At 43.5% G+C, this 26,883-nt stretch overlaps 2 protein-coding genes across 3 annotated transcripts in view; both read right to left on the minus strand.

Annotated features, from left to right (window-relative positions):
• Positions 1 to 19,398, minus strand: part of LOC110495851 (cytoplasmic protein NCK2) — a 62,124-nt gene extending 42,726 nt beyond the window's left edge. The window contains exon 1 of one of the 2 annotated variants that reach the window (XM_021571323.2): positions 18,669 to 19,398. The gene's annotated coding sequence lies outside the window, so the exon portion shown is untranslated. Of the gene's footprint in view, positions 1 to 6,749; positions 6,771 to 18,668 lie in introns of those variants that run through there. The other variant, XM_021571325.2, reaches the window with a different exon arrangement.
• A 729-nt stretch (positions 19,399 to 20,127) lies between these two features.
• On the minus strand, positions 20,128 to 21,348 carry LOC110495852 (DPH3 homolog). Its single transcript, XM_021571326.2, has 3 exons — positions 21,024 to 21,348; positions 20,862 to 20,936; positions 20,128 to 20,657 (listed from the first exon to the last, which is right to left on the minus strand). Exons 1-3 carry the CDS (start codon positions 21,129 to 21,131, stop codon positions 20,583 to 20,585), a joined length of 258 nt encoding a protein of 85 aa, XP_021427001.1. The 5' UTR covers positions 21,132 to 21,348; the 3' UTR covers positions 20,128 to 20,582.
• Between the last annotated feature and the right edge of the window lie 5,535 nt (positions 21,349 to 26,883).

The raw sequence follows: 26,883 nt of genomic DNA on the forward strand, positions 1-26,883 counted from the left end.
GAATGATGTTTTTTCTAAATTGCTTGTCTTTTTTTGTTGCTTTAAAATGCTTTGAGATTTTAATGAATAGCACTTTTATTATTATTATTATAATAAACAGAGCCTTGCACAGTCAATGTTATTTACCCTCAATGGCAGAGCTCTGTCTCTCTCTCTCCCTCCACACTGTGTGCATCTCTGACCCCAGTACCACAGCAACGTCCTTAAAATAACTCTGTCAAAGCTGCTGCTGTGTTTTTTATGACTAAAACAGGTCTGTTTTGGAAGAGGTCGTTTTTTTGTTGTTGCCATAACTCAACACGACATAAATGATTGATCATATATTGATGTGGTTCTCGAGACGTTCGACTCCTCTCCAGGCATTGTAATGCAGAACTGTGTTTCTGGAACACTCCAGACTTCACCTGGCTCGTGGGCTGAGCTAGAAGACCATATACAAGGTCTAAATACAGGTGGCGATGAAAAGTGAACGAACCAGTCAGAATTATTTATATATTGCACTTGAGATAAAAACAAATTTAAAACGAAATCCTTCAAACCTTTTCTTAAAAGCCTACTTTTTTTTTTACCTCGGTGCTTATCGACTTCGTCCAAGGCTCCTTAAGTCGTCTTCTGCTCAGTTTAACAGGGATTCATGGATATGGTACCGCTGCCCTTCGTGATGATAAAGTCCAACCATTACTACTCTGGGTTATGCAGATGACTGCGCTATTCCACCACATTCAAATCAGGCTCCTGCAACATAGGTGACAGCAATAGATGTGCTCCTTCCACACATATACCATGAACATGCACGCACACGTCGATTGAAAGAGCAAAGGAAATGGCTCCTTAATTGATCAAAACACTGAACACAAAGTGTGTGCATGGTCTCGTTCGACCTCTCTCGGCAGCATGTGCTTCCAGTGGTCCCTCTCTTCCCCTGAACCTCTAGGCCGACTTCTGGTTTCAGTTAGCGCTCACAAAAATGACCCGCTGCAGTAGCAGCTAGCTGAGCAACTGTCAAAACAACTGGGCCCTCCTCCTCCAGATTACCTTGACTACAGGCTCTCATTCATTCATTCATCCATCCATTCTCTACTGTACAGTTGAACAATTCACTCATCTGGGACACGAACCTAGTTCCAATTCTAAGCCACAGACCTTGAAATGACCACTCCTCAGGAATAAAAAAGGAGAACTTGTACGCACTCTTTGGCCCCTGCTTTAAAGGGGATGTGTCTCCTGTCCTTGCATGTACACAGATAAGCTAGTGGTCGGTACTCCTTTTTAAAATGTCAGCGTATTTCCCTACGACTCAAAGCATCTGCATGTTTAATCCACACTGACACCATTTAAAAGTAGATCAGACCACGGCCAGATCATTACTGTACCTGCAGACAGACAGTTGAGGTGGCCTACGAGATTGCAGATCGTGACTATCAGGGAGATACATGGCCAATGGCAGCCAGGGACATAATGAAACACTCCATAGAACATTCACTTGTTGTGAACATACAGCCATTTACAAGCAAGGACCAGGGGGAGCCGGGGCCCATCGGCAGGCAATAATTAGCCTGAGAGAGACTGGCACGGATACAGCAGTATTCTTTTCAGGCCCATCACAATAAATCCCTAGCCTAGCCCCGAGTGAATAGATGGGCTGTTGTGCAAGAAAACAAGCATCTCCCGTGAGATTATATAGCAGGCATGTGTGTGTGCTGTCAGAAGACCCAGAGCTTCACCCAACATCTTTCAAAATGCAGCTGTTCTCCCGAAAACATGACCGAACACCCAAGTGGCAGAAGCTAGGCCAATCGTAACTGTTCCCAGAAGCTAGGCCAATCGTAACTGTTCCCAGAAGCTAGGCCAATTCTAACTGCTCCCTCCTTATCTTGTGATTCCGCAACAGATTTGAATCACATTAGAATGCTATTATGCTATTAGTTCCATTTGAGCAATTGCTGATTGTTAATTGGAGTAATAATTGGTTTAATCTGGCAAAATCCAACTACTATGCAGAAACCAACGGACAGAAGACACAAGTCTTTCTACACCCATGGAATGGGGCTCCCGAGTGGCGCAGCTGAATCACAGGCTGAATCACATCCGGCCGTGATTGGGAGTCCCATAGGGCGGCGCACAATTGGCCCACGTCGTCATTGTAAATAAGAATTTGTTCTTAACTGACTTGCCTAGTTAAATAAGGGTTAAATAAATAAAACATTCCAGCATTACTCTTCTCATTAATTAATATAAGAGAGAGAGGTTTTTCTGAACTACCAGGTTCATTCCCCAATCTCATTAAAGGATGGAACTCAAAATGTAGGTCTCTGCTCTGCCCCCTCTCAGATTCATCATTACCTCCTCCTTCCTTTTCAATTACTGCAGATTCTGCCCCAGAGAGTGAGCCATGTTTATCCTGGCTAAGGACGTCATTTTGGATTTCTTTTAATGACAAGTTTTTGGTCATTTTTCCACTCCGTCTTCCTCTCTCTGCCTCTTTCTAACACTCTCCCACTCACAATGTCTGTTCTGGAAAAGGTTGTGTCGTCCAAGTGAATACGATTTGTTGCCTGCAACTTGGAATAGCCTTATTCTTGGCAAAAAGGTGGGCTGTGTGAGATATCACTTTAAGCAAATAGACTACACCAGGCTAAACACTACAAACGTGTTCCTCGGTTTCTGTCTGTCTGTTTGCTCGGTGTTCCTAATGTGACTAGTGTCACACTGTCGCCCCAGAGCCACATAGGGAAGTTATGCGGAGGTGAAGAGGTAGTCCTACTCTGTGTCGTCAGCAAGACAGTCACAGCTGTAACATTCAGTTCCTCAACAATTTGCAATGATGTTTGTCCCCTCAAGCTAATATCTCACTGCTCAATATCACACATCACAACCACACACCATTTCACACATCACAACCCCAACATCACACATCACAACCCCACACAACATCACACAACCCCACACAATATCACACATCACAACCCCACACCATTTCACACATCACAACCCCACACAACATCACACAACCCCACACAATATCACACATCACAACCCCACACCATTTCACACATCACAACCCTGCACCATTTCACACATCACAACCCCACACAACATCACACAACCCCACACAACATCACACAACCCCACACAACATCACACATCACAACCCCACACATCACAACCACACACCATTTCACACATCACAACCCCACACAACATCACACAACCCCACACAACATCACAACCCTGCACAACCCCACACAATACCACACAATATCACAGCCCTACACAACACCACACAACCCCGCACCATTTCACACATCACAACCCCGCACCATTTCACACATCACAACCCCACACAACATCACATCACAACCCCACACCATTTCACACATCACAACCTCAACATCACACATCACAACCCCACACAACATCACACAACCCCACACAATATCACACATCACAACCCCGCACCATTTCACACATCACAACCACATCACACAACATCACAACCCCACACAATATCACACATCACAACCCCTCACCATTTCACACATCACAACCACATCACACAACATCACAACCCTGCACAACCCCACACAATACCACACAATATCACAGCCCTACACAACACATCACAACCCCGCACAATACCACAACCCCGCACAATATCACACAACCCCACATCACACAATACCACAACCCCACACAATATCACACAACCCCAGATCACCACACAATATCACAGCCCTGCACAACATCACCACACAATATAAATGTATTTCCCAATGTTTCTCCTCACTAGTTGAACAATAGGTCCAGGTTGATGTGAAATGTTCCAAAAACAGGGAGAGAGAATAGAGAGAGAGTACAGATAATTGGAGGCAGAAGAGGCAGCCTGACAAAGGGAACAGAATTAAGTGATATACAAGCCGGAGGACACACAACAGTGATAATTAAATTAGCCCATTGGCTGACAGGGCCAGGGGAAACATCAACAGTTAAACAGTTGCTCTCAGCCTATAAAGGTCCATTCAACTCAAGATAATCCATTCCAATTACTCAGATTTGTTTGATCTTTCTATTTTCATTTTTGACATTTTAAGCATAGCCTAAGACATTCAGGAGTTTTGTAGTAGCCAATCTTAAGCGAAATCAGGAGTTTTCATTAAAAGAGATCACACTGTCATTAATTGTTATTCAAAGGGGACAAGATTAGCATGGTATGTTATTAGCATAGTGCTAGTGATTTAAGTTCCTTCAGTAGTCAGTATGGACCAGGGAGCTGCTGCTACTGAGTGGGAGGCAGTGGTAGGAGTATACACATCGTGGCCCTCACAGTACCCACACAGTGACGGCCTGGTTTGTACATCTGCATCAGAGGGTAAACTAGAGGGCAGGAAGAGTCACGGCACAGAGACAGACAGACAGACAGACAGAGAGAGAGAAGCTGGTCCTGCTACATCCGTTGATCTGGCCTTGGCCCGCAGTGCCAGAGTGCGTGAGGGACGAGTGTGTGTGTGTGTGACTGCCAACTTACCATCTAGGTCTAATCATCCGACCACGCTCTCTGACAACCCAGTACCGTCACAGGTGGGAGACGGACTATTCTCCCGAATTCTGAAATAGACGGCGGACTGACTCACACATGCATGTGCACCCTCCTACGCACACGCGGTGTGAGCAAGGAATGGTGTCCTCTTTGGCCATAGTTTTTGCCTGCCCGCTTGGATGTTATGGAGCAGCCAAATATCCCCGCTATGCCCAACTTGCTCTCGACAAAGGCCCTAGATCAGATGAAGCATATCGTGGCTTTTAACTGCTGGCTGATCGTCAAGCCCTGGTAGAGCAATAAGACAACCCCAGGCATCCACTGGGCCTTTCAGTGCTGTCAGTTACACAGTCAAAGGGCGACAGGTTCCCTAACTGAAAGACATGGACACAATGAATCCTTGGTAATTCAGATGGATGTGCAACAGCATGGACTAATGATGGATGGATGGGTGAGAGATGGAAGGAGAGGAGAGAGGGAGGGAAAGAATGCTTTTAAAAGCCTTATCAGAACAGGGATGCACACAGTAATTGCATTCCACTTGATTTGCTCAGAGGGGCCTGATGACACCCACACACGTACACCTCAGAGTGAACCCATCCCGTGGACTAGCTCGCTGCCTGCTGCGTTAAACACTGGTTTTATTCCCTCTTTATGCTAATCGCTGTTATCGGTCTCTGCCAAGCAGGCTGGAGAGCTGAGTGTTTCAAATGAGACCACATTCAATCAACACATAGTCCATATTTAGACTGGGTCTCTCTCTCTCGTGTGATCTCCATCTTCCTCCACAGGTCTAGCAGAGAGCGATGATGAGATCGCGAAGCCACCAGAAATGGAAAGTTGTGGGATCCATCATGTTCGCAGAACGGCTCTTTCCAACAGACAAGAACTGACGACATCAGCTACCGTTCAGACACAGAGGTGAAATATGCATGATAGCATGAGTGAACAGGCCTATCACATCAGATTAGCTGTCTGGAGGGAATGGGAGGGAAGAGGGACGAGATCTACGACCTAAACAGGAAGGAAGAGGGGTCAAAGGTTACCATAACAGCTAGAGACTGTGCCTTTAGGAGCCTCAGGGGCCATGAAATGTCCCTCACTCTCCCATAGTATAGTCACGATACAGGAACTACAGGCTCCCTAGGCCTCTCTGGAGACTATCACTGGCTATTGGAGCAGCAAAGACACCTGGACATGCATATAATATCATATTAACATAGGCCTACATGATAACTAAAACCATAGGGTTAACGGAAGAGGCCTGGGAACCTGTACTTCCTGTGTCTTGACTGGGTCCATATATGTTAAAAGAAGAGGTAGAACGAGGATCGGAACCCCCTTCCAGAATTCACCTGCGAAATCGTGATTTTGTCCAAAGCACCGGAAGTAATGCTGCTCGTTACCTCACGCATCCCGTTGAATCATGACAGATCTACGGTACCGTTTACGTAGTCTGTCCACAAGAGATGATGAGAGCAACTAAGGGAGGTGCATGTAAAAATGTCTGACTACCCCCCTCGGTCTCAGCTAGACCCTCCACTTTGCCTCGTCATCCTAAATGCCCTAAACTGCCCCTTCAGACTCCGCTTTCCTCAAATTGGATTTCCAGTGTAGTCTCTGGCTCCACATCATAGGCTGCATACCGAGAGCTTTAGAAGGTCCTTTAGGCAGTGTGACAATGTTCACGTCTGCTGCTAGAGCACATACTTTTAGTCTTATTGGATGTATAACACGTTTTATTTCCCAAATGGAGGAGAGAGAGAGAAACAGAGACCCAGAGAGAGAGAGCGAGAGGGAGAGAGCACTGAAACAGTCTGGTTCACCCCAAGGCTCTCATTCAGTACTGAGGAGAGAGTCTGGGCCTGATATTCAGAAACAATGTTTCTGTGCACTCACTGTCTGGTGGGGGAACGGGTTTGCAGGGAGCAGACACAAAGAGCAGAGAAAGTAGCCTCATTCAAAGAGAACCCATCTTTATTCTATGAAAAGAAGAACATGGAGACGGAACAGCAAAGCGGACAAAACAACTCAAGGCCTGACCAGAAAGAGCAAGGGAGCAAGATCCTGCCCTTCTGAATTGAAGATCCTGCCTTTCTTAGAAACCAGTGGGAAAATACATATCGACCTGTCAACAACAGCAAGCTCTCTTACATAAACCAATCCTTTCCAATAAATAAATATATATATTAATTTTTTTAACATGACCAACCTTTCAGAACCACTTCTCAGTTCAAATGTGGTCCCGACTCCTCTTCATCCCTCCCTGCTAGCTGGTAAAAAAAATAGCACTGTAACATGCTTCTGTTGGGAAAGCTGCTCGGAATGGAGGTTTGAGTGGATAGAGAGAGTGGGTCGAGGGAGAGAGACAGAGAGAGACAGGGAAAGAGGATAAGAGGAGAGAGAGGGGGAAGGGAGAGAGAGCTGTAGAACGTTCTAGAGGGAATAGTCAACTCCATAGTTAGACTCAGAGGCAGACTGCCTCAACCTAACCTGTTGCCTCTGTTGACAGTGAGGCATGGTGGTATGCAAACAGAAACATAACTAAGTATTTAGTTATAGCCTCAAAACAGTAGGTCAAAATGTAATCTTGTTGTCTGTCTGATTTAGCTTTTTCCATGGACAAAATGACACAGATGTAGTGTATTGTTCTACCACACTGTTAGTGTCATGAGTACAGCAGGCTATTAGAGACATCAGCTAACATACCTACAGAACAATGTCCCCAGTTTTCACAGCAAGCATCCCACCTGCTCAACACTGGATGACCAGCTCCATGAGGCATTCCGACATTCCGGTAAAGGTCACAGGCTCAGGACTCATCGTGGTTGAATGGATAGTTTGAGGTCAGGCGACGTAGGCCTATTCTAATCTATGACAAGCCTGCTGCAAAGTATTTTTCTTCGTCCATAGTCACAAAACAACAACCATCTAAAAGTAGTGTGTGCTGTCAATTGCTGCATCTGAAAAGTGAATTTGCCATCCCCGTGGTTCAAACTTCAGAAGAGCATTGAGCCAGTAATCAACATTTTGCTGGTTCGAATCCCAGAGCAAACTAGGTGAAAAATCGTTCAATGTGCCCTTGAGCAAGGCACTTAACCCTAATTGCTTCTGTAAGTCGCTCTGGTTAAGAGCGTCTGCTAAATTACTAAAATGTCAAATGTAAGGGTGGTCCTACTATTCCAGCAATGGCTGCTAAATCTCTGAAGAATTTTGAGCAAGGGGGCTTTTAAGTGGCGAGAAAAGTAATTATGATGAGTGCTGTTAGCGTATTAGCCTAAACTTTATTTGTTATGAGGGGTAGCTAGGAAGATTATGCTTTTCAGATGTTTTAAGCTCATTCAAAATGACACAGCATTGGAATCTAACATCCCATCTCCACAACAGTTAGCCTAAAACAAGCTCCAACTGGAAAAGCCATTACGAAAGTCCACATGAATCTGTGCAATTGGCCATCATAGCAGGAAGCTGTGGATGCCTCAGCTGGACAGAGGTTGTTTTCGTGATGACCAGAACCTGCCTGCCGTTTCCTGGAGGAAGAGGAATCCCTCATTTGTCCGTACACAGCGGTCAGTTTGGAGTCAAAGCCGCTGTACTCCCTAGGATTCATCAAATTAACCTGAAACTGAGAACCTGAACTGAAAGATCTGGAGCTCTAAGCATTTCTGTTGCCAGTATACTGGGTATGCAGAGGCTTTGGCCGTCTGACTCTGATAGGCATCTTCAGTTTCTCATTGATCTCTCCCATGATTGAAATCTGCATGTTTCAAACCCTGATTTATGCGAGACAACAAAATAGATGTTGGGGAATTCATCTTGGCCCAATTTCTGAAAAACTCTAGTCACTCTTCCAGGTACGAACTAAGATGTTGAGATTTGAAGTGAAGTGATTGTGGTGGAAATCTGGCATCCACTGCACATCCAGAGACTGTTGTGATAGCAACCACCTGGTGTTGAAATCTGTCGTTCTGAGCTGAGGTGCTGAGAAAACAGAGACCGTAAGAAACTGTGAAATCTATATTCCAGAGGAAAAGTTGGACAAAGCCGGTAATATTCAAATCTCTCACATTGGTGGAGTCAGATGACCCGTTACTGTTCGCCTAGAGACAGAACAAAAGCCGTTTGTCTCGGAGAATCGCCAATGGGATAATCATCCATTTCACAACCATATCGGTGGAAGATAGAACTGTGGAGACGAGGCAGGATAAACAGATGGAGAATTTTCAAATTACGTCTTATCAAAACACAACTGACATTTCCACCACCACATGAAAGGAGAGGAAACAGTGCAAGCTAGCAACAAGGTTCCCCAGAGACATTGTAACCTACCCATGAGCCATCTTCTAGCAAAAAATATTTTATTAGCTCAGACCAATTAAGGAATAATGCTTCTGATGTCGGCACATCTTAATGAGATCAATTGCCAAGCGTGCCAACTGCCAACCCTTCAATTTCATGAGACAACCCAGTGTCTTTTCGAGTAACTGTCAGATTTTATTAGACAGGACATTTCTACAGGGGCTGTTTCTCCTCTCCCGTCGCCTTTCTCACTCTAAATCTCTCTCCCTCTCGGTTTCACTTTGTCCCATTTAGCACCGACAGCCAGAGTCACAAGTGACACAAGTGTTCCGTGACAATGATTATGATCTGGTGACACCAGGCTCTGCTTCACTGATAGAATAGCTCTTTGATCTCAGAGTGTAAAATCCCTACTCTGACAAAAACCACTCTGACATGCACACTCAACGCAACAGAAACATTTCTCTGCATTATACGGTGCTCATGTTGCAGTTCACATTACCACGGCAATCTCACTGTCATCCAGCTTGTTTTGAGGCCTGCTCTAGTCTAGGTCAACACAAAGAAGCGTACAAACTGGAAACTGCATGGGGTGTGTGTCTTATCTGCATATGGCTTACTTAGCTGATGGATGATGTCAGTCATACACACTAGTCTACGTTGTTAGGCTACATAACATCCTCTTTCACGGTGACTCTGGTTCACTGGAGAGTCAATGTTGTAGATTCCCCTTTTTTCTTGGAATCTGCTCCCCTTGAAAAAGGAACAACCATTTCTTCTTTGTTGAGAGGTTCCCTCTCCTGTTCTGTTTTTCATCTCTAGATGAGTCTCTGTCTTGGCAAACCTGAACACGCAACACTGTGGCCATGTGGGATGCGGGAATGACATCATTATGTAGCCTGCGCATGAAGGCACTCAGAGTTTGATGTCAGGAAAACCAACCTCTCACTCAACATCAACAAAAAGCAAAGGAGATGATCGTGGACTTCAGGAAACAGCAGAGGGAGCACCCCCCTATCCACATCGAAGGGACAGCAGTGGAGAAGGTGGAAGGTTCCTGGGCGTACACATCACAGACAAACTGAAATGGTCCACTCACACAGACAGTGTGGTGAAGGCGGCGCAACAGCACCTCTTCAACCTCAGGAGGCAGAAGAAATTTGGCTTGTCACCCAAAACTCTGACAAACTTTTACAGATGCACAATCGAGAGCATCCTGTCGGGCTGCATCACATCCTGGTAAGGCAACTGCACCGCCCTCAACTGCAAGGCTCTCCAGAGGGTAGTGCGGTCTGCACAACGCATCACCGGGGCAAACTACCTGCGCTCCAGGACACCTATAACACCTGATGTCACAGAAAGGCCAAAAAGGTCATCAAGGAAACAACCTGGGGTGGCAGGTAGCCTAGTGGTTAGAGCGCTGGACTAGTAACCGAAAGGTCAAATCCCCGAGCTGACAAGGTAAAAATCTGTCGTTCTACCCTTGAACAAGGCAGTTAACCCACTGTTCCTAGGCTGAATTTGTTCTTAACTGACTTGCCTAGTAAAATAAAGGTCAAATTAAAAAAATGCCACTTTAATAAATGTTAAAATATCTTAGTATAAAATACATATGACTAATCTATCTACTGCACCTTGCCTATGCCGCTCGGCCATCGCTCATCCATAAACTTATATGTACATATTCTCCATCACCCCTTTAGATGTGTGTGCATTGGGTAGTTGGGGAATTGTTAGATTACTTGTTAGATATTACTGCACTGTCGGAACTAGAAGCACAAGCATTTAGCTACACTCACAATAACATCTGCTAACCATGTGTACGTGACCAATAACATTTGATTTGATTTTGATTGGAAGCATATGTACCATGATGTGTCACAGAGGTAGGTAATGACAACCAATCTCAGAGCTCTGGGGGTGGAGGAACATTGTCTGTCTTCATTCAGGCTTAACAGGGCAGACCAAAGACACAGATGGGGCGGCAGGGTAGCCTAGTAATTAGAGCGTTGGTTGCAAGTTCAAATCCCCGAGCTGACGACAAGGTACAAATCTGTCGTTCTGCCCCTGAACAGGCAGTTAACCCACTGTTCCTAGGCCGTCATTGAACATAAGAATTTGTTCTTAACTGCCTAGTTAAATAAAGGTTAAAACAAAAATAAATTGTAAAAAATTAAAACGTGTACACACACACACTGCAGTTAGGCTATTTAAGCTACACTGATGCCTTCACAATCCAAAAAGTGGCCTCCCCTTGACAGCCCTTTGGTCTGCCTACGCACTACAGCCCAAAGATTTCCTGACTGGCTTCGACCAGAAGCCAAGTAAATCCAACCCCTGCCGTTTTGTTATCCGTCTACAAGCAGAAACCCCCTGATAGGACCCTTTCACACGATAAGAAACAGCAACAGTGGTGAGGATTTCTTTCCCAACAATGTTCTCTTCCAGCAAGATCACAAGCATCCCAAGGCTTTAGGCTTATTTTTCAAAGCTCGCAATATGACAAACCCAGTTGTATTCATGTACACTAACACATGCACTGTGTCTATGCTTGCCCACATGCACTGTGTCTATGCTTGCCCACATGCACTGTGTCTATGCTTGCCCACATGCACTGTGTCTATGCTTGCCCACATGCACTGTGTCTATGCTTGCCCACATGCACTGTGTCTATGCTTGCCCACATGCACTGTGTCTATGCTTGCCCGCTTCAACTCTGAAATGGAGAATGCTCAAATAGCACCTTCACTCGAGGGGCGAGACGCCAACTCTAGCCCTGATACTGGAAATATCCCTAGCTACTGGAACTGGGTTAAAAACTCACCCAGTAAACAATCCTCATAACGAATTAGCAACACGACTCCTCGCAAACTAGTATCACGTTTTACAGCTACCCTAAAATTTTGCGCACTACCAAGTTCCCACAGACTGAATCAAAGACTGGTTCAAATTATGTTCAGAAAGATACTAGAGGAAGGAGTTCAACTTCCTGTAAGAAGCACTCGAGGATATTGTTGTTGGGCAGCCCCCCCGCAGTGACTCTTCTTATTAACACACTATGCAAAAGCTATTATCATCTTCTCAGGAATTCAGCCTTCTTTGTGTTGATCTCACCAACCCCCATCGGCACACCTCTGAGAAGCAGAGGTTCTGTTGAGATTACATCGTGTAGGTGTTATATCTGATTGGAAGTTAACGTTACAGTAATTCTATTGATAAACAACTCAGATTTTGAATCCAAACAACTCAGATGTTATACACTGTCTTAGATTCATTGTCTTTGTTCTCTTTTTTGTTCCTGACCTGCTGTGGTGAGATTCTCTCTCTCTCCCTCTCTGATCATGCTTAGAAGTGCCTCGTAATGCTTTGAAACTTAAGCTTCATATAATGTAAGTCATTAAATACACTTAGAATTCCATTCTCATGACCATTCCTTGATTTTAGACAGCTAAAAGCATAATACTTGCACATGGTCTACATAGCACCTTGCATATTGCTAAATCATCTTTACGGAGTCAGATATACATATAATAGACTCTTTGCATGCGAGGTATGCAATATAGCGCATGCTTACATATCAAATATTACCACATTACATTCTCCAAATGGAGAGAGAGTAAGGAAATACAATATCAACACCAGGTGAAGTGACACAAGGTCCGGTAACTAGTGTTACACTGCAAGCCACGTAAATGCTCCCTCTTTCCTACGTTGCAAAGGGGTTCAAGTGGGGCCACACAGAAGTATCCTACTACTTACTGCCAGGTGCACTAGCAGTTCCGCATCCAAATCGGGTAGACATATGCTACCAACGTGAGATAGTCCGGGAAGTGCGTCAGCCCTCACTACCAAACAGAGCGGATCATTGTACCTCCCCTGCCCATGCCTCCTTCTCACGTTCAGAGGTTACAGCATGCTATTGGGATAATCTCTCATGTGATGAAAAAAACATGTTTGAGCGCACTAGGGTAATCAAATGCCCTGAGCATAATCTAGACTATCATAGAGTTAGTTCTGGGTCACACTGACCAGGATGTGGCTCAGCCCGAGGTTTTCTTGGATTCACTGGTTGCATCCCAAATGGTACCCTATTCCCTATATTTATTTTCACCTTTATTTAACCAGGTAGGCCAGTTGAGAACAAGTTCTCATTTACAACAGCGACCTGGCCAAGATAAAGCAAAGCAGTGCGACAAAAACAACAGAGTTACACAAACAAGTAGAAAAGAAAAATTGAAAAATCTATGTACAGTGTGTGCAAATGTAGAAGAGTAGGGAGGGAGGTAGGCAATAAATAGGCCACAGAGGCAAAATAATTACAATTTAGCATTAATAGTGGAGTGATAGATGTGCAGATGATGATGTGCAAGTATAGATACTGGGGTGCAAAAGAGCAAGAGGGTAAGTAATAATATGGGGATGAGGTAGTAGGGTGTGCCATTTACAGATTGGCTGTGTACAGGTACAGTGATCGGTAAGCTACTCTGACAGCTGATGCTTAAAGTTTTAGAGGGAGATATAAGACTCCAGCTTCAGAGATTTTAGCAATTCGTTCCAGTCGTTGGCAGCAGAGAACTGGAAGGAAAGGCGGCCAAAGGACTGTTGTCTTTGGGGATGGACAGTGCAATATACCTTCTGGAGCGTGAGCTACGGGTGGGTGTTGCTACAGTGACCAGTGAGCTGAGATAAGGCGGGGCTTTACCTAGCAAAGACTTATAGATGACCTGGGGCCAGTGGGTTTAGCAACGGATATGTAGTGAGGGCCAGCCAACGAGAGAATACAGGTCGCAGTGGTGGGTAGCATATGGGGCTTTGGTGACAAAAAGGATGGCACTGTGATAGACTACATCCAGTTTGCTGAGTAGAGTGTTGGGGGCTATTTTGTAAATGACATCGCCGAAGTCAAGGATCAGTAGGATAGTCAGTTTTACGAGGGTACGTTTGGCGGCATGAGTGAAGGAGGCTTTGTTGCGAAATAGGAAGATGATTCTAGATTTAATTTTTGGATTGGAGATGCTTAATGTGAGTCTGGAAGGAGAGTTTACAGTCTAACCAGACACCTAGGTATTTGTAGTAGTCCACATATTCAGTCAGAACCGTCCAGAGTAGTAATGCTAGTCGGGCGGGAGGGTGCGGGCAGAAATCGGATGAAGAGCATGCACTTAGTTTTACTAGTATTTAAAAGCAGTTGGAGGACACGGAAGGAGTGTTGTATGGCGTTGAAGCACGTTTGGAGGTTTGTTAGCACAGTGTCCAAAGAAGGACCAGATGTATACAGAATAGTGTCGTCTGCGTAGAGGTGGATCAGAGAATCACCAGCAGCAAGAGCGACATCATTGATATACACAGAGAAGAGCGTCGGCCCGAGAATTGAACCCTGTGGCACCCCCATAGAGACTCCCAGAGGTCTGGACAACAGGCCCTCCAACTTGACACACTGAACTCGATCTGAAAAGTAGTTGGTGAACCATGCGAGGCAGTCATTTTAGAAACCAAGGCTATTTAGTCTGCCGATAAGAATGTGGTGATTGACAGAGTCGAAAGCCTTGGCCAGGTCGATGAAGACGACTGCACAGTATTGTCTTTTATCAATGGCGGTTATGATATCATTTAGGACCTTGAGCGTGACTGAGGTGCACCCATGACCAGCTCGGAAACCAGATTGCATAGTGGAGAAGATACAGCGGGATTCGAAATGGTCGGTGATCTGTTTATGGACTTGGCTTTTGAAGATTTTAGGAAGGCAGGGCAGGATGGATATAGGTCTATAACAGTTTGGGTCTAGAGCGTCTCCCCCTTTGAAGAGGGCGATAAACGCGGCAGCTTTCCAATCTTTGGGGATCTCAGACGATACGAAGGAGGTTGAATAGGCTAGTAATAGGTGTTGCAACAATTTCGGCGGATAATTTTTGAAAGATGCTAACGCAGAAGGCCACAGGATGTGTTTGTGCTGGTCAAGGCAGTCAAGTCTGGGGTGAACCAAGGGCAGACCCTGAGCATTAAGGTAGTATTAAAGTCCTGTCTCAGTAACCGCTGGCACAGGAGTTTACTTTATGTGCTAGATAACATTTACCTCATGTAAAAGGAAAGTCAAAGTTTCCTCCAATACTTTAAAGTACCATTACTCTCACTCATCCTTGTTCATGGCATTGATGATTCACTGCACAGCGATGAAATAGTAAAAAGGCTACTTTTTCCACGTCGACCTCTAATACAAAAATGACTTATTCCAGACCTCCATCAACATCACTCTTCTTCTAGTTCTGCTTCACCCAACTGTTGGGGAAATAAAGAGTAGAGGGAGGCCTTGTTATGGATAATGGCCTGCCTGATTGTGCTGTGAGATGGCTTGGATTGGTCAAGGACTTTGCACTACACAAAATTTGCAAGCTAGTAGAGTGTAATTGCTTTGCTACAACTATGTAGCTAATGAAGTTCTAGCAATATTGCTCTTGGAAGTTGGAACAAGTCCATTTTGTGAAACATGTGCCATCTGCTGTAGCCTGTTAAGTTGACACATTGTGAACTAGCTGAACACTTATCTAGGCTGTGTGCTAATATCAGTCAAGAGGCAGCTAACATCGAGAGTAGAGTTTTACAGGCAATTAAAACACTCTGCAGAGAGACATTTCAAACCTGGAGCTTGGATATTATTTTTGGCCATGCAGGTTCACTTTGGGATACGGTAGAAACACATGACTGCAGTACTACAGATATTACATGTATTCCCAGATTTCATTAGTGTCGCGAGCTATTGCTAACTAGCATTAGCACAATGACTGGAAGTAATTTTTTTCCCACTAGTTAGCAATTGTGCTAGTGCTGGTTAGCAATTGTGCTAGCTCTGGTTAGCAACTTCCTTCAAACCAAACACAGAGACATAAAAATTGTATCCACTAGTTAACTTGACTCTAGGGAAGTACATAAAGGGCCCCATTGCCAAAATCCCAAAGTATCCTTCTGAGTCATATCATTATTTATGTTTAAAAACACTATGATTGACCAAGTTCAACCCTAATCATTTCACAATTATTCTAGCCTGCACTCATTGGTCTGGTTGCCAATGCATGTCGTTCAACAACTAGTCAGTCTACATCCAAAGAATCATTCTATTTGTAGTTTAGACTGCTATTTTGATTTGCTTTTAATAGCAGTATGAGAACTGAAGCAAAACCAATGGAATGCATTTGAGAGTCAAATGATGTTACCAGCGACATTTTGCAGGCAGATGAAAATAGTATGTCTGTGAAGGATATTACTATTCTCTCAGTTAGACCTGTGCAGGTGAGGAAATAATAAGCATTGAGAACTGAGAGTGAATTTCTGGTATCTCTAGCACAGGTGCAGAAGCTCCATGGCTGCGTTTTATTTTCACTTAGCCTTTTGACCAATCAGATCAGCTCTGAAAAATATATTATGTGAATGGTCAAAGACCAATTAGTGGGAAAAAAATATCAGAACTGGGTTGCCTGTATAAATACTGCCATAGTGGTGGAAATTAAGTCTCCGATACAGAGCTGGTTAAGATCGACACTGACTGAACAGACAACGAAGTTAGTATAGGTTATTGCTTCCTAAATGCTGGTCCAGAGGACAAACTGTGTGTTTGTCTCTTCTTTGTGTTGACATGGTTGTGGCTTAAAAAAACAAAAATGTTTTAAACATTGTATGTCTAAATTAGGTCAGCGGTGGTCGGTGCCATTTAAGATGAGGGAGATATTCCATTCACCCAGTTCAATGTATCATCGATAGGTTTAGGCTACTTACTACATGATACTCTAATTTTCACTATACCCATCATGAGGTTGCTACAAACTAGCCTAGGAATTAAAGTTTACAACGTAGGTGCACACAGTTTGAGAGAAAGATTTGAGGTGACAGACAGTGACATTCAATATCGCATTGCACACTCTTGCCTGTATCTATCTTATCAAGGGTGTAACCACCAGTCCAACAGTTGCAAACGAGAGTTTCTATTGGACAAATTCAGGTATGTTAATCCCTGTTTCATTCCATTTAAGAAACGTTTTTTTTCAACAGAATTGTTCACCACACAGTTCACCTTCATAGCAGCCACGTTGTATTCCTTCTCGCATCTATGGGGTCTCCTCCTCTCACCTTTCCCTTCACTTGTGGACTTCAATGCACAACACATCAGCTGTATGAGACCAGGCGAAAAAACCTTTACAAGCCAGACCATATCATAACCTCTACACACAGCCTACATCGTTGTCACCATATTAGCTAAAGTAATGTCATAGTCAACATAGCTAATAGAACTAACACGTTAGCAAAACAGCTACAATCATGAAGTAACGTTACAGAGAGTAAGCAGTTCAGTAAATAGTTTAGCAATAAATTAGTAAAACCAAAAGTTTACCTTGACTTGGCTATGACTATCAGTTGGATAGTCATAGCCAGCTAGCTAACATAGTATCCCTGTTCGCGCTGGATGTTTAAGTAGGTTAAACTAGCTAGCTGCATTTTTTAGCTAAGTAAGTGAAAGCGTGAAAAAAAATACAAAATACCTTTCTCTAGCTTTCCTTCATTTTTGAACAAATTAATTTGTTCAAAACTGTTCAACTATTGTCTTTCTCGCTCTTTGAATCAACTACTCACCACATGTCATGCACTACAGTGCTAGGCTAGATAACTGTGGCTTATGCTTTCATTCTCCGATCCTTTGATTGGGTGGACAACATGATAGGTTGGAGGTCGTCCTCCGTAAGTTGTCATAATTACTGTGTAAGTGTATGGAAGCGGGTGAGAACCATGAGCCATGTTTTGTATTGAAGTCAATGTACACGGAGGAGGACGGAAGCTAGCTGTCCTCCGGCTACACCATTGTGCTATCCTACAGAGTGCTGTTAATCAATTATTTGGTGACGCGAATATATTTAGTATAGTTTTATCTAAGAAGGTTAACTTTAATGTTTTACTATTTTTATGAAATTCACTGAAGGAGGATAGTCCTCCACTTCCTCCTCTGAGGAGCCTCCAGTGGTTTAGGTGTGGCCAAAGAAACTGTAGACCTAAGAACTGAAGGTGTTCATTACACGAAACGGTTTAAGTCCCATCTTGCCTAGACCTCTTGGGCTTGCAAGCCAACACCCTCTGACATAGAGAGAATAATGGTTGTATCTTCTTCATCGCCACAGTTTCAGGTTGTTACAGTTGAGCAAAAACAGGTACACCACACCTTATCATGGCCATCAAAAAACTATCACCTCACAATAAAACAACAGAAACGCATAGGCAGAATGCATTATATTTTATATAGATTGTGTGTGTAGTTCAACAATTACACTGGGCATGTATGAGCACGTTTTACAGAGAAGAAAAATAACATGAATGCTCATTGCAAATAGGCCTACATGTTGCTCACCAACACCGTCTAACTACAGTATGTAAACAAATGTACCACGAATGAAAATCGAAGCAGAGTGATTATTCAAGAGATATAATGTTAAAGTTTGAAACATAACTAATACAATGTTGCAAAAAATATTAGCAAAAGCGCAAACACTCATCTCCGTCGTAGCCTACCAAGCGGCAATGGGCTATTGTATTGTACTGCCGTGGACAAAGCCACGGAGAAGATAGAAAACCGCATGGACAAACACAACAATACTATTCTACTTTCTCGGCGCCGAATCCACGAGCCTTATACTAACTGTTGTATTTTCTAATCTTCAAAATAAAATCTGAATCTGCTCGTAATGTTGTCATTAACCAAAACCCACAAATGCCAGTCATCACCAACTGCACCTCCCGTCAAGCAAAGCAACCATAACTTTGCGCTCAGTTCGTCAGCGTTTCGTTGTGTTCTTACCTTGGTGGTTTCTCCAGTTGAATCGGATTATCAGGTCAGGAATTTGCAAAAGTAGTCTTCGATATTCACTTTCGAGGTCTAAAAGTTGACTTTTAAAAACCAATATGCTTGGTTATCTTTTAACGACGTCTCTTTTTTTCGCAGGCCCTTCAACTCGCTGGGTTGCTCGTCTCCTCCTCTACCTCCAGCTCAACCAACTGCCTTGAAATGTGACGTCACGCCTGCCAAAAGGAAAGGGTAGGGAGCACAGAGCACAACACAATTATTGTACACACATTACATCACATTTGCATTGTCTTGTATGCCTATCCCTCTCAGCAGAGCAATTCATGACTGTTTGTAACTGATTATCACACTTCACACAAAGGATTATCATCACATGAATAATGACTATTTTCCTCCAGATGTGAGGGAGTAACGATACATAATGCCATCCACACAAACATCATGGACGCTACTGCTCTAACTCCCGCTCTCCCTCAGCAGTGACCTGCTCTGTGAGGCTCCTCTGACTGAGCGCTGGCGTGTTTGTCAATGCCAGCCTGCCGTTGCTGTGGCCCCCCTGATGAGAGATGCAGTTAGACGTGTTGACTTGTGCTCAGCTTCCTCCCTCGCCACAGCATCAGCCACAGAGCTGACTGGATATTGGATAAATAGACAGGCAGGACCTTCAATATCATGTGAAGGACACCATCATGTTCTCTCCATGGATGTGTCCCAAATGGCCCCCTATTCCCTACATAGTGCACTACGTTTGACCAGAGGGCCCACAGGGCTCTGGTCAAAGGTAGTGCACTATATAGGGAATAGGGGGCCATTTGGGATGCAGAGCTCCTCTCTCTGACAGGTCAGGCCCTGCTGTGAAAGAGCTGGTGGTGTGAAACAGTAGCTACACTGTCACAGTATCAGTCAATTTTGTAATATGGTTACATGGGTGTTTGGAATGAGTCATTTTATTGTATTGGCTGAGGGACGATTCTGTACTCTTCCCAGATTTAAAGAAATGGACTGGTGTAAGAGAAGATCCAGCTTACGCCAATCCAATGTTGTTGTTTTTTTAAATCCACGAGGGGGAGAGAAGGGTATGTAACTAGGGAATTGTAATTCAGCCATTTGTTCATCCATAACATACACATCGTAATAACCAGCCAATATGAATAATTCATGTTTCTCGTATGACTCACAGATTAAAATGTAAGTGTCAAGAAGGTCACTGCCTCACACACACCCACCAGAGCCAAATCCTTTTGTTATAAATCATGGCATGTCAAATGGCAGAGCACTAAACTGTTGAAATATGTACAAGTAAAGGGTATGTAAGGCCACGTAGGATTGGCCTAAGCATAGGCTAAAGAGTTTCCACCATATTTCTTACACCAGCTCATTCCTTTTAAATTGAAACAATCTCAGAAATCCCAAGGATAGTATCTGTAGGTTAGAATAGAGAGAAGTCTATACACCCATTTTCCCAACGGCACTCTATTTATTCCCTGTACAGTAAGTAGGCCTGTATTTCTCCTTGAACATCTGCCTCCCCTGCTGTTCAAACATAAAAACTACAAGCAAGTTAACAAGAAGAAAGAAAATGGTATTCACTTCATCCTGGTTTAATCTTGAGGCATCCACAAAAATGCATAAACATGTTTATAAAAAAGGGAGTGAAAGACTTAAAAGAATAAAGGATTTATTTAAATATGTTGTGCAAATAGTGGTGGTTAGGGTCCTTTACGTGACTCTGCAAAACCAATGCCAGGAACATGTGAATGAATCCTGAGAATCCTCCATCCCAGACCTCACCAGTGAAGCATATCGTTCATAATGTTTATTTGTGTTGTGTGGAAGCACATACAAATGCTGCAGGGTCCACTTTTACTGATGGGAGATGAGAAAATGAAGGGGGATGTATCATCGCTGTCAGGAGGACGGAGTCAATTGCAATCTGCTCTCTGTAGTTGGTGCTTCGATTATCTCCCCAGACATAAATTCCTCCTGGTGAATTGAGGTGAATAGGGAAATAGATTAGTCATCATGAACGAAATAGTTATAATATCAGAGAAAGATAACAAATCTATTCAATGACAAGTAGGGTGAGGCCGCCAATACACTAGTCTCGCGAGGCCTCCTAATTCCCGTTTGATCAGAACGTGAGAAGCCGAGACTATCGAAACACCAACATCAAAACGGAGAACAAACCTTGTCGTAGATTACTTTAACAATGAGCGAGCAGCTCGGACACGTCGCCACCTCTTCACCATTTTCCAAATCCTCCTGCAAGTAGAGAGATTAAATATAACAACCATCACAGGCGAGTTGGCACAACGTGACACGCTCACGGCGTTCTCACGGTGTACTCACTTTGGTTATGGCAAATCTGTCGCCACATGGGCAGGGAAAATAGTATGTCTCTTCATCCTCGTCATATTCAAAGTCCTCGATCTCAACTTCGTCATGAAAGACCGACATTATGAGCGTAAATTATTTTATTCGTACCCAGCTAACTAGTTGGAGACATTCCTCTGTTTCGCGAAAGTGTGACGTGCCGTATCTGCGCAGTCGCAGATCATCGCGTCATTAAAAGTAAGACTAAACATGACCACCAGGGGTACCATAGAGTTCTCTATGGTTATCTTTGGTTATGCTCTTACAGTGTATTCGGGACGTATTCAGACCCCTTGACTCCCCCCCCCCCCCCCCCCCCTTACAGCCTTATTTTAAAATTAAATGTTTTCTTCATCAATCTACACATAATACCCCACAATGACAAAGTGAAAACAGGTTTTGCGAATGTATTAAAAATAAAAAACAGAAATACCTTATTTACATAAGTATTCAGACCCTTTCCTATGAGACTCGAAATTGAGATCAGGTGCTTCCTGTTTCCATTTATCATCCTTGAGATGTTTCTACAACTTGATTGGAGTCCACCTGTGGTAAATTCAATTGATTGGACATGATTTGAAAAGGCAAACACCTGTCAGAGCAAATACCAAGCCGTGATATCAAAGGAATTGTCCATATAGAGCGCCGAGACAGGATTGTGTCAAGGCACAGATCTGGAGAAGGGTACCAAAAAATACAGCATTTAAAGTCCCGAAGAACACAGTGGCCTCCATCATTCTTAAATGGAAGAAGTTTGGAATAACCAAGACTCTTCCTAGAGCTGGCCGCCAGCCAAACTGAGTAATCGAGGGAGAAGGGCCTTGGTCAGGGAGGTGACTAAGAACCCGATGGTCACTCTGACAGAGGTCCAGAGTTACTCTGTGGAGATGGGAGAAACTTCCAGAAGGACAACCATCTCTGCAGCACTCCACCAATCAGGCCTTTATGGTGGAGTGGCCAGATGGAAGCCACTCCTCAGTAAAAGGCACACGACAGGCCACTTGGAGTTTGCCAAAAGGCACCTAAAGGACTCAGACCATGAGAAGCAAGATTCTCTGGTCTTATGAAACCAAGATTGAACCATTTGGCCTGAATGCCAAGTGTCATGTCTTGAGGATACCTGGCACCATCCCTACAGTGAAGCATGGTGATGGCAGCATCATGCTGTGGGGATGTTTTTCAGTGGCAGGGACTGGGAGACTAGTCATGATCGAGGGAAAGATGGAACAGAGCAAAGTACAGAGAGAGATCCTTGATGAAAACCTGCTCCAGAGCGCTCAGGACCTCAGACTGGGGGCGAAGGTTCACCTTCCAACAGGAAAATGACCCTGAGCACACAGCCAAGACAACGCAAAAGTGGCTTCGGGACAAGTCTCTAAATGTCCTTGAGTGGCCCAGCCAGAGCCCGGGTTGAACCAGATCGAGCATCTCTAGAGAGACCTGAAAATAGCTGTGCAGTGACGGTCCCCATCCAACCTGACAGTTTGAGAGGATCTGCAGAGAAGAGTGGGAGAAATCCCCAAATACAGGTGTGTCCATCTTGTAGCGTCATACTCAAGAAGACTCAAGGCTGTAATCGCTGCCAAAGGTGATTCAACAAAGTACTGAGTAAAGGGTCTGAATACTTATGTAAATGTGATATTTCCGTTTTTTTATTGTGTGGAGATTGACAATGTAATCCATTTTAGAAGAAGGCTGTAACGTAACAAAATGTGGAAAAAGTCTAGGGGTCTGAATACTTTCCAATTGGGACTTCGAATGAGAATAGAATGGTCTGCATCTGTCTTGATTAAGTGAGTGTGATCCACTAATGTATCCTGATAAAATTCACAGATGTCACACCTGACAAAAATAAATCGATGGGAATTGATGAAGGTTTCTCTCTCTGCAACACCTCCTGTGTGCAATAATTTATTGGATAAACAATTTAACTTATCAATGTGATCGTTACCTAGTTGCCTAACAAAGCTATGGGTTAAGTCATAACAGATTAATAAGCACCTGCCTGCACAGGGAGAGAGAAGAAACACATTGTTGAAACGCATGTGAGGTTGAACGTTTTCTTCTTGTTTCAAATTCTAGGTTGAGTCGTGGGGTGAATCCAAGCATTCAAGGAGAAAATACAGTTTTTTCAAGGACAGAAAGTTCATATATAGGAGGTCAATTAGAATCAAAACAGACCCTCGGGTTTGCCGACATGCTTTCACCTTTACTCTACAACCTGTCTTTGCCCTCCAGCTGGTCAAAGGGTTATGTTTCAGCGACCTTTAATCCCCAAAGGACATATGATCTCCAGCACATCACCCACAATGATTTAGGTCAACCCAATTAGACACTTAATGTCAGCCCTGTAGTCCCACAAGTTTCATCAGAATGTCTTACAGTCAGAGAATGCCACGGAGACCGATTCTCTTGTGAGTGAGGAGTGCCCTCACTCAGTCGAATGTACCAGAGATTTTTGGCCTCCGCTTCATATCTGTATAAAGATACGACCGGGTGGATCAGGTGATGTGGAAGAGTTAAGGAAGGAATGGATACATTTGTATTTATGTTTCCCCATGTTTGTTTGTCCCGTCATTCAGCTCCAGCATTATTTGATTATTGGGGCATTTCTAGGAAGCAAGACTTTGTGAGAGGAACAACAACAACAAAAATGGAATGAGATCGCTTCTGTAGTACTAGCATGAGAGAGTGACACATTTTTAGGCCTTGCTGCCCCCCCTAATCGTATCAGCATTGCTTTTCAGGGTTATTTTGACTTGGGATTCTCCACCCTCCCCAGATCTGACATGTTCTTCCTGTAGTAATCACAAACACAAATACACACACAATCAGCAGTGATCAGCAGTGAGATTTGACAGGGTTCCAGGCGCTACAGGCTGTACATCACTTCTCTATACAGGTCAAAGTAACATAGACCTGGGGAGCATAAACCACTCTTCCACTTATTGGATTTCTCACCTTATCAAACTTATGATTCTGTGAAATGCTCATTTGGGATCTGGATTGGGCACAATTACATTTTGTAGGCCTAATTCTGAAATATCTTGAGAATTCCCTTACTTGGAATTGGTTATAGGTAATGAATGTGATTGTAGGCTGTTGAGCATGCTTGTACATCACATTAAGGTGCTGAACTACTTATCCAACTGAGCTGTGTGTGTGTGTGTGTGTGTGTGTGTGTGTGTGTGTGTGTGTGTGTGTGTGTGTGTGTGTGTGTGTGTGCCTGTGTGTGTGTGAATTAACTACCTTTCTAGGGTATGTTACATCACATGATTAAAGACCCACTTACTCATGTTTGATCCCCTGGAATCATCTGTGTGTCACGTAGCGTATTCCAAGTACAACCTCTTATGCTATTTGATTCTGAGAACTCTTGATGGAAGATCATCAGTGCACAAAGCCCTAAGAGATTTGCTGCCAGAGTGAAACTATGAAATAAGACGATTTATGTTATGAGGCTAGATGGAACTCGTGAGGAAGGATGAACACATGAATAAGGGAAACAACAAGAGAACCAGACTCATGTGATCATAAGTCGTAAACAACAAACCCTGAGAGGATAATTGCATAAGCAGAGTCAGCCAGGGTGAATTAAGTGGATTTGCCAATTAAGACTTCAGAAGGCTCGACGATGCTCAACGGAAAAACGTCATCCCAAATTCTGAAAGGGATGAGTATACACATGATAGGCTGAGATTCAATTGGGACACTTTGAACTTGTTTTTTTCCAGCAAGTGAAAGTTGACTTAGTCTGTATCAGTATTGTGAATTATTGAATGTTCAGGCAGGTCAGTGGTTGCCATTTGTCACCGTATCACTGGTTCCATCAGTTTCTAGTGTCCTAAATGTTACGTAAACCCAACAGGGGTTTCTTTAATGAAATTCAACATACTGTAGTTTATCTGTATGTTGTATCAAACTCTTTTTTTGACCAGGAAAGTAGACTGAGAATGCATTATCTTCTAGACCTACAGCAATGAGCAAGGTAGGAGTTGCAAGAGGAAGAGAAAGGTTGAATAAGTGAATTGGAAGCATTACCATTGGCTCTAACCTGTGGCCGGCAGGGAATCTAATCCATTTAAGTTCTGTTTAGCTAGAAATCAAATTTGTGCTCCCATTTGTTACATCAGCTCTACAGAGACACTTAAAGCTAATACAAAGGGGGATGCCATTGGATTACCGCTGAAAAGGATCGTTCACATTTGGGAACAAAGGCTTCACATGAAATGGCACCCCATTCCTTACACACTATATTACTTTTACCAGCAAAACCTTGTCTATGAGGCTAATTGCTATGGAGCCGGCTGGTGGACAAGACTAGACACAGCCTCGCATAACCCCGTGGCCCTATAAAGGGATATCTGGTGCCATTTAGGATTCACCCAAGATACACTGGCGTTCCCGGATCTACAGGATCACCAGGTGAACTGTATCACAAGGCTCTAGACTAGGAGGCAATGTCCTACTCATGTTTACTATACATTTTGTGGTCCTCTGTAGCTCAGTTGGTAGAGCATGGTGTTTGCAACACCAGGACAGTGGGTTGATTCCCAGGACCACCCATATATAAAATGTATCCACTGCAAGATGATTTGGATAAAACTGCTAAATTGCATATATTGTTATTATATTATTATTAGAATATAATAGATAATAATAGAAATGTTGATATATGCGATTTTTATGATATATTATGATATTATCTTCATTATCAAGACATAACCTGTCACGCCCTGACCTGAGAGAGCTTTTTATGTCTCTATGTTGGTTTGGTCAGGGTGTGATTTGGGGTGGGCATTCTATGTTCTTTTTTCTATGTTTTGGTATTTCTTTGTTTTGGCCGGGTATGGTTCTCAATCAGGGACAGCTGACTATCGTTGTCTCTGATTGGGAACCATACTTAGGTAGCTTTTTCCCACCTATGTTTTGTGGGTAGTTGTTTTCTGTTTTAGTGTTCTGCACCTGACAGAACTGTTTAGGTTTGGTTTTGCACTTTGTTATTTTTTTTGTTTCAGTGTTCAGTTTAATAAAAGTCATGAACACTTACCACGCTGCGCTTTGGTCCGATTTTTTTCCTCATCAGACGACGATGACCGTTACATAACCAGGCCGAGTGAAATACATGGGTTAACAGGTTTCACTGAACCAGTCCACTCAGTCCACATGAACTCATATAAAAGCAGCATTTTGAAGAATTCAAGAATATTCTAGAATTTGCTCATGTGATTTTAGTTGATTTACGGCTGTTGATGACTCCATTCTGTCTCTTGTCTCTTTAAAGAGTGCTTATTGACAGATCCTTGCATTCCTGGCCCCTGTCCCTGATCAGGAGACCATCCTCTGGCGTTCAGGCAAAGACATGTCTTTATAGGGATGATGACTGTACAACATCTGCGCACAGTCCATATGTTGTACAGTCAAGGTAAAAAAAAAAAAAACAACGCTGACCCTGTTTGGATGGCAGAAAATGTGTCTCACCACAAGTCAAGTTACTATGAGCCTTTGCACGCCAAGTCCGACGAGTACTAATGGAAAAATGTGGTCAATGACAAGCACCAATTGACCTTATTCTTCTATTTCTCTCTAATGAAAAGCCAGTGGACAATGGGGTGACATTAATGGCATGTATTAACTCTTCCTTAACATTAACCACTACAAATTAGCCTCAGTTAACTTACAATGTTGACAGTTTTGTTTTTGATTGACTTAAGTCAATTATAAGTGGCAATACTTTGCCATATCTGAACTGAGGTCCTGTACAAAAACAGTCCCTAGTCCCTAGTCCCCTAGGAAAGTTGTAGGGCTGGACCAGGGTCTGTTTTACAACTCAATA

The sequence above is a fragment of the Oncorhynchus mykiss genome, chromosome 18 (assembly GCF_013265735.2).
Source record: "Oncorhynchus mykiss isolate Arlee chromosome 18, USDA_OmykA_1.1, whole genome shotgun sequence".
Classification (NCBI taxonomy): domain Eukaryota; kingdom Metazoa; phylum Chordata; class Actinopteri; order Salmoniformes; family Salmonidae; genus Oncorhynchus; species Oncorhynchus mykiss.